This window comes from Cydia strobilella, chromosome 6 (genome assembly GCF_947568885.1).
Source record: "Cydia strobilella chromosome 6, ilCydStro3.1, whole genome shotgun sequence".
NCBI classification, from domain to species: Eukaryota; Metazoa; Arthropoda; class Insecta; order Lepidoptera; family Tortricidae; genus Cydia; species Cydia strobilella.
This window is the reverse complement of record NC_086046.1, coordinates 19,627,778-19,637,123: the sequence shown is the minus strand read 5'-3', so window position 1 is coordinate 19,637,123 and position 9,346 is coordinate 19,627,778. Positions and strand designations below refer to the sequence as shown.

The 9,346-nt window shown below is 38.4% G+C and overlaps 1 protein-coding gene across 1 annotated transcript; it reads right to left on the bottom strand.

The window, feature by feature from the left end:
• Positions 1-2,541: 2,541 nt before the first annotated feature.
• On the bottom strand, positions 2,542-8,765 carry LOC134742233 (dynein axonemal light chain 4). Its single transcript, XM_063675252.1, has 2 exons — positions 8,555-8,765; positions 2,542-5,014 (listed from the first exon to the last, which is right to left on the bottom strand). The coding sequence occupies exons 1-2, from the start codon at positions 8,618-8,620 to the stop codon at positions 4,766-4,768; spliced, it is 315 nt and encodes a 104-aa protein (XP_063531322.1). The 5' UTR covers positions 8,621-8,765; the 3' UTR covers positions 2,542-4,765.
• Positions 8,766-9,346: the final 581 nt, after the last annotated feature.

The window sequence follows — 9,346 nt, the reverse complement described above, 5'->3', positions numbered from 1 at the left end:
ATTTTCACTTGGACGGACTCAACACACTAATTGGCCATTTGTGGTAGGTACTACCGTCATTGGTCCTATTTTTGTATATGTCACCCGTCTTTTAATGAGATCGAAGAAGCCAGTGGTTGGAGATGGGTTGACATAAGTTTAGTTTACTCTATTTTACATGAATTTTATTTGCATTTTAGGAAACAAATCTTTCTTATAATATTGTGTATCAGAAAATGGGATCTGATACCGACCGATCACATAAACCTAATGCAAAAGAACGCTGCTTACTGTTAACGTTTTATAACTCTTTAAAATATTTGATTCCCGTTGATCCGTATGCGTAAATATTAGAAGTAGAATGTTTAGAAATCGTCGGAGTAGAATGTTTAGAAATCGCCGGAGGCGTCGGAGAGACGCGTTTCGTATCGTAGCCTCCAGTGCTTGTACCCAGTACACTCGAAATTTTACGATTGTGCCTAAAATGTTGAACTATTCATACATTTGTTAGAACCTAGATACCTAACATAATATTTACTATATCAGTTGTGTAGATTTTTTATATGACCGTTTCATATATTATCTACGTTATAAAAATTTAATGTACGTATCTAGATACGATGTGAAATTTATATATTTAGCTTTCGTACGAATTGTAATAAGTATTAATTATTTATACATATAACGAGTATTTGTGATGTGCCAATGTTTATGTAAAAGACGTAGATTAGTAAGTAGGTAGACACGCTGTGTAAGAATACTAAGAATTCCTGCCTTCAATTAAATTAGCTTCACATAAACCAGTTTGTATGACTTGCTGGCCATTGTTGTAACCACGTCTGCCGAGTTTTGGACATTTAACCTTTTCGACGCCGTGTCAAACACAAAAGCTGGCACTCGGACGCCACGTCACCGAAGTGTCAAAACTGAAATTGAACTTTATGGATATGCACGTAGGTCTATGTTGCGCTGTGGTCTGTGACGGATTAATCCGTTATTGGCGTTGGACCTGCAGTTCGGTTATATCCATCGTTGGCGTCGAAAAGGTTAAAAGAAAAAAAATAGGTATACCCAAAAAGTAAAAATTCCAGAATGAAAAAGTTCTAAACAAGGTTAGATGGGGTAAGAGAAACATTGGGGCAAGAAAAATACTTGTAGGGAATCCTTATAGGTATTGTTTCTCTTGTTATTACAACATTTATTTAGGACTGTATTATACTGAAATTTAATTTTCGATTAATTCCTCTTCAAACGGAAACGTTGTTCAGTATGGGGTTTGCATAGAGGCGCCATCATAGTTTTCCCCGTTTCTATGAGATTTGGCTTAAAGGGCTGGCAGCCAGGGCATAAAATTCCATAAAAAAATTGACACAATTCTAGGGATTGACAGGGCAAGCTATGCTGGCGCCATCTGCTAAATACTTCGACCGGCCAACCCCATTGAGTAAATTCACCCGCAAATTCACATCCATACGTTATAAAAATGTAAATACAGATATTGGACTACCCCACTACATCATAATTATCATAAACTCCTGTTAGTTTGCAAAACAAGCAAAGCAAGCAGGTACCTATTCTTTAGCTCCATACGAAATTGATGAGAATTTGTATCGTTTAACATATTAAATTCTATTGATTATTATGAATTGTTTTATTGCAAACAGCTGTTAAAATTAAAACCCAACGTTAACGACGCCTAAAGACGTTATAAGTTGAAGTCAAGAAAACTAAACAGGTATAAGAAAACTGCAGGCCCTTCCCTCCACTCTTTTTAGATTTTGGAAATTGAATAAGAGTTCCTTCGATTTTGCCTGGCGAAAAGAGTCCCTCTTATAGTCCTTATTACACGTACCTTTTCCCATTCCGTTATTTTTGTTTCTCTGAGATAAGTATACAACTCCCATACAATTTCCAAAATAGGGTTTCTTACGATTTTTACTCAAAATTTTATAATAAAGGAAAAAATAGAAAAAGTTACGCTTCCGGCAGGACTTGAACCCGCAATCCGTGCGTTGGTCTTAACCAATAGAGCTACGGAAGCCTACCAGAACCTCGCCAATCTCCATTCCTTCCCTTATGTATACACGCCTTTGGGGTGGCGTAAAGCGTAAAGCTACATCTACCGAAACCATTACATCATCGATTGCGCGCGGAGGTTGCGGGTTCAAGTTCTGCCGAAAAAGGCGAAGCTTTCCATTTTTTCCTTTAATATAAAATTAGGGTTTCTTACAGTTCTAAATACGATTGATGGAAAGTCTCCACCACGTCATTTTTCGTGTTACAGTGACAAAGCACTAAATGAACAATGACCTTCGAGTATTTAGTTATTATATTTCGTAGCCAGTAAAGGGGCCCACTGATTACCAGTCCGTCAGTCAATTGTTCGGAACTGTCAAATATTAGTTCTAACTGACAGGCTGATATCGTCCGGCGGACTGATAATTAGTGGGCCCCTTAAATATCAGACAATATTAATAGTGTTGTGATTAGACATTTGTAGTCTCATTCACTAAATCTATAATGTTTCAAATAATTAATTAATGTAGTCAATAAAATACAACGTTTTACAAAATATAGTGATTTATTTGTAGATTTATAAAATAATTATAATATCAACACCATCACTCACATAAATATAAGTGTTATTATATTAATCAATATACCTATTAAATAATGTCATGCAAAAAATGCATCTCTCGTTATGGCCTCGATTTGTACGTTCACGTACCTTGTCCCAGAATATCATAACGATTACAAAAAGTACGTATAATTGACAAAATTATTGTAAAAAAAACTGCCCAGTACTTATACAACAAGCACAAAACATTTCAAGCGAAAACAAACATTATGTTGTTGTTGTAAGAATTAAGTTAATTGTTTAATGTTGGTTTTCCTATTCATAATTATTTCTGGCGACTTGATATGACTCAATGGACAATAGAACCTGGGCGAATATTCTCATAGCTTCAAACGAATCATCTTAAGACGTCCAGTATAAGAATATTCTCCTAGTATGTACAAATTAATGTCTTTTCTTTCAAGGCAAGGTCGCCGTTATTCTGGTGCGTTCGGCGATTGGGGTACCTAAGTCATGGTAAACACTGCGCTGCCCACGGTTCCTGTTCTTGGACAGAGGTCTCAAGGTTGCTTGATGGTTATAGAGCTATTACAATAATGGTTTGCGATAATTACGAAGTTTGCTAGCATTCATCAAATCTGTTCCTTGCTCTACCTCTATTAAAGAATATCTCAATTGAATTTTGTCTCTATTTATAAGTTATAAGTGAACAAGGCTCAATATATTGTCAGTTTAGTAACAAAATACGCACGATGCTTATCAGGATTATCAAAATACATTCTTTATTGATTGTATTGGGCAACTTATGTGCATTTGGCACTATCTTAATGTGGATGACCTCATAATGGTGAGCGTCTATAATTTATTTACCGCCTACATCATTATTATTGCGTACCTACTTATTACTATACAATGTTTTCCTTCACCGAAAAGCGGCTGGTAAATATCAAATGATAGTAGTAATAGAATACAATTTGTTTGATCGGTTGATATTTTTCATTATTATTAAAAAATATAACGTGTTCTTTCAACAACAAAGTATGCACTATTCAGCGCGTGTCCCACAGAAATAACTATGAGAAAACAATTTGAAAAGTCATTTACCCAGACTTATGCTAATAAAGGCTACTCGTGTTTGTAGCGGCTTGGATTTACATACGAATGGATCGGCGTTCCAGACATTTCGTCTCGAGGCATTACTATAACAGCCACTTCGAGGTAATCAAAGGTACAACTAAAAATAAGAATAGTTACAGAAAATACCTTTGTTGGTTTTAGGTATCTTTACAGCTAAACATTTTGTTTGCTGGCTAACAATAACACCGACGTATAATGCCATTCTTTATGCTGTAAACATATTCTCACAAAAGAAGTAATATATGTTTATGTCGGTGCTAAACATCAGTGCTTCAGCGTTTGCAATTGCCGCTTTTTAGGCTAATCGTTGAGAAGTATAATAAACTAAAACTGAGAAAAAACCTGTCTGACGCACTGCTCTATAGACACCTTGTATAGTGGCTGTTATGGTGGCCATACACCATCCTTCCTATCGTCCAATCGGCATGACGCTACCGATAGAATTTGAACTGACCGTGTGGGAGTGGAACGGCATGACAGTTATACTTGACGGCACAATCGAATTTCGATTCTTTTTGGCTTGATCATGGCAATTGGATCATGCCGATTGGACCGTGTATGGCGATCGGCGATCGTCGGATCGTCAGTTCAGTCAGGTCAAGATTTGTCTGTGATCAGGGCTACCGCGCTCCCGGGATCGGTAGCGTCATGCCGATTGGACGATAGGAAGGATGGTGTATGGCTACCACAACTGAACGTCGCTGTCGATTGGACAATTTAAACTGATCGTGTGTGGTGTATATAGCCGAACTGCAGATTGGATCAAGCCTGCAGCGTCATGCCGATTGGACAATAGGAAGGATGGTGTATGGCCACCATTACAGTTCGCGCACGAAATCTAAGGAATCAGTAGCGTGCAAACTGCAGAATAGACGTTCGAGCCAGGTTTGTGGCGTGGGGTCCATTATTAAACACTTGCTGCTTTAAAACTTTGGAAACTTGAACGCAACGCTGCGCTGAACCCTCACCACTGAGGCCAAACCCTTGGGTAGCCCCGCCCACCCCGCTTTCTCATTTCGAAATTCCTCAGACTATTTGCGCGGACCTTGCTTGTATCGCTAAATTATATTTCTAAGAGCACTTCCACATCATAATCGCCTGGTTCCCCCCAAAGTAAATATAGCAGATAGTGGTACACTCATACGTGATCTCGAAGCCGTAGCTCTCGCCCACCACCACATGGAAGGCGGGGCCGAACTTCTTGTCCATGTTCTCTTTAACCATGCGCGCCGCCAGCTCGTTGTTGTTGGCGTACTTCTCGCAAGCTGTCACGGACAGCTCGAGGGCCTCTATCCGCATCTCTTCGCTCATATCCGTGTGCTGGAAAAATGGAAAACGATAAGGTAAAATGATTGATGACTTTTGATGGACATTACTATAGTTATCTACCCCGAGCAAAAGTGGCAAAACAGCCGTTCAGTAGATTGAGGTCAATTTATTTAAATATTAAAGACAAAAGCAGCTCATACAATTATTCTTACATATTGTACAAAAAACTAATAGAAACCTTGTTAGTTGCTACAAAATAGAATAACCTACCTAACTAAAATTGAGATGAAATAGAAAAATTTCGATACCAAGCTCTATGTAAGAGCGCAGAACAACGTCTACGTAAATATATACATATATAGGTAGAGGTACCACCTCTACTACTTCCTTCCAGCCCTCTGCTAATGATGAACGGAACAAAATATGATGTTTAATCATAAACACGCCTTGTTGGTCGTTTGTGATCCTCTCAAGAAACTCCTGGTGGAGTGGAGCTGTAGATATGTAACACTTATGTAGCATAAAAAATAACCCAACCTAACCAAATCATTAAAAACTTCAAAGAAAGCAAAAAGAGTTTCTTTGCTGTAGTAGATATTCAGAATACCGCAATGAATCTCGGGTCAATATAAAATTAATAGGTACGTAGATGATTGCCTTCGTGGTGAACCGATTCAATATGTTTTTTTGTCAAATTAACATTGAAAAGTTATTGATTTTTTGTTTGAGGCACACGATATGATGAATATTGAATTTCGAACAAATGAGATGTCCAGTTGATGAGAATTGAGACTATTGAGAGGCCTCATCTATAACTACCTACAAGATGTAGTTGAGTAAATAGATAGATGAATCAGATAGAGGCGGACAGCATGCATGGTCATCATCTATCTACCTCTGTATTATACCTACGCGTTTTCGCAATGCCTTATCTGTTTGATATCATGAATTAATTGCGTAGTCCCAAATACCATTCGTTAATAATTAGGACTACGTAATCTATTGACAGGTATTTTGAATGCTGCCAATAGGTCGATATGCGATGTTTTTCAACATGTGAGGGTAACAGTTGGATATACGGAGACTCATAGTGCAGACTTAACAACAACATATATAAAATAGAGGAAAACAGGTTCTATTTACTGCAGTCATACCTACCTAGTACAAACTCGGTAAAGTCATAGCACACGAGCTGATGTGGAAGCGCGCGATGGGACCTCTTCCGCCGCACCCACCGCACAGGTATGGGATGGGGCATTGAGGGCAAGCTGGGTTTCACTATAACTCCACTTCTGGGTTTCACTACAATTATCCGCAAGTTATAGATAAAAGACAGCTATCGAAGATATAAAAACGGCATCTCTATGGACTCTATGTCCAGTTTCAGCTACCTAGTCTACCATCCACATAGATCTACGAGGGAAAACAAACCCGGCGCGGAACCGTGACGTATCGCGTTACGCCGTTCCGCCGTCACCGTCAATCATTCGCTGCTAAACCGCCGTTTCTTTTCTATTTATGCCGACTGTAATGTACCTTCCTATACTACTAGACTAGGTTTACATGAGGAGTTGACAATATTGCTTCAGTTGCTGCTCCGGTTTCGGTGGCAGCAAGAAAGAAATGCTTGATAAAAACTGAAGTGATAGATAATTAATCATCATGACCAAACTAAAATTTTGGCACAATGTTTCAGTTTGGGGCTTGAGCTATTCGCTATGTGCCCGACGGGTGCTGGCCTTATTTTGTTGGCGTTAAATCTTATGGAGTAAAATTAGTTCAAACGGCTGCCGCTAGCATTAATTAGTGTGGAACATTCCATAAAGATTAAGTGTGTTTGTCACAAACAGCGCCAGTCTCCCCCCGCCGACTTCGCACCTTGTCAATACATAATTGTTTTCATCACAATCATCACGCTAACTCAATTGGGCTTCCTGGCGACATTTTTTTTCACCGAAACCAAGCTACTGGTGATCTGTACCTAATGATGAGAGCACAACTGGTTTTAGACCTCGTGGATATTTACCTAATTATGAAACACGAGAATACGTGACGTTGCTACGCATTTACTTACATGGTTTGGTTTATGCTCAACATGCATCAGCAAAAATAAACAAACGATCAAGTTAGAAAAGCGGAAACGTGTTATTATCGATGCCACACGCATCCAAATATTTGGGAGTTGGACTGACACGCATATCTTCCAACAAATCTTAGGCAATCCTTAAACAATTACGCTCCGCTTTACTAACTTAACTTTTCCGTCGTTATCGACTAAAAGATGAATGAAACTCGTTTTAAATCTTCAAAGATTGTTTGATTATTAAATTTTTGTAACGGTAAAGTAAACTTTGTTTTATATTGTTTGTTTTGGTGGCCGTTAGAAACCGCTTTCGATAGATGTCGGACGCCGTCCTTATTAGCGTTCTATAAATGTCTGGATGAATGAATTGCTTTGCGTACGTGTCTGACTCTTTGTAGAATTTAGATTTAGATGAAGCTGTATATCACGGGCTTTAAGTTAAACGGTCTCGGAGCGTGCTGATGGTGAAATACCATTGGGGATTTTATTTTGTTGATGGTAGAAGTGGCACGCATGATGTTAGTGTCAGACGATCCCTCTCTTAAAAATAAATTTATGTGGGTATCATATAGGGTCGAGCTTAACAGTCTTAACACATTTCGTCCACATGTGTCCAGATAAGTCCGGCCTGGTAAATGTTTTTTCTTTATTATTTAATGTCCTCTTGTTGACCTTACTTTGATTTTGTTTGATATTTTACAGTTAGTATTTTCCTTGCGTTGGTGTGGCGAAAAATGTTGTGTTTCACTCGGCGGCAATTTTTTTTAACCCTCGTGCCTTGAAATCCTCGCAACGCTCAAGATTCCATTTTTCGATTTCAATTTTGGAATCTTTCGCTTACTCGGGTATCAATACTAGTACGAGAGGTTAAACAACAACCTTGCCCCCTTGTAAAACAAATAACTATTGTACTTAAATTACGTATACATAGAAATAGAAAACTCTACGCTGCGCTGGAAATCCAGTCCTATAAAAGAATATTAAAAACCCACCACATTCTTCACCTGCATGACCGTACTAAAACTAACGTGAACACACCGTGAACAACAACCCTCAACTGTTTAACCCTTCACAGGGCACACTTTATTAGATATAGCCCATATGGCAAAAATGACTACCTCCCAAGCCTACAGAACAACATCTTTTTGTATCTTCTTATACTGTTATACCTACAGGAGCAGGACTCAGGAAGCCATGTAGTATATTTTTTCAATCTTGACCGTTAAAAGGTCAAATCCCAACTTTACTTAGCTACCTTAGCTTAGATAGCGAGAGGACACAAATCGGAATTGATATTTTCCGCTTTATAAAACCAGTGACAAATCTAGGCTGATGCTGATGAAGATGAAGACATCTTGGCGCCTGCACTTTATTTACATAAAGCCTTCCCAGTCATTCGAAACTAACTCTTATTTTGTTTCAGTAAAGCCTTAATTCAATTACCTTGCCGACATGCAGATCCTGAATGACAACAAACAATAAGGTCAATAACAATAGATGAAACTCACTCGAATCAGCGGGTACGTGTGCACAATCTTCTCCACTGGAGCCCCGGGGGCTGCTTCATCCGCCATCTCCAAGATCCACAAAAACCACCACACAACGAACAAAATGCACAGACGAGTGAATCGGCTCGCGTCTCCCCACTGTTTACGCGTTGCCTTGACGACCGACGGAGGCGGGAATCGTGCGGTGCGATTGATTTTTCTCACCGACGCGGATGTGGACGTGGCCAGCCTTGCTCTGTCATGGACCAAGTTCATTCGTGAAGTACGTAAATTGGACTCTTTAAAGATCATGTTGTTTTTGTTTTTTTGTTGTTTTAGATTTCATTGAAATGAGTACAAAGTAGAGAAATATCAAATATAGTCTGTCAAACAACTTTCACAGTAGAAAAAAGACGCGAAACTCAAATTTTCTATGGGACGATAACCCTTCGCGCCTACATTTTTTTAATTTGCCGCTTTTTTCTACTGACAGAAATTGCTTGACAGACTATAGGTATAAACTTTTAACCTGAATAATAAAACTTGTTATAAGTAATATAAGTAACTTAGGTTGATTCATAATTTAAATTCGCAATTTTTTAATCGTTTTTAAATTTCTATTTCATCTCAAAATTCAAAATCTATCTTATTTTATAAATAGGTATTATGTAGGTATTACTTGGATTTGGCGGGTAATGTGTCATTTCCGCACATTTCCGTGGCCGCATTTAAATTACTTCCGGTGTACGCTGTTCAAGCTCATTTTAAAACCGCAAAAATATAATAGTTATGGAATTTTCATAATGACATCTG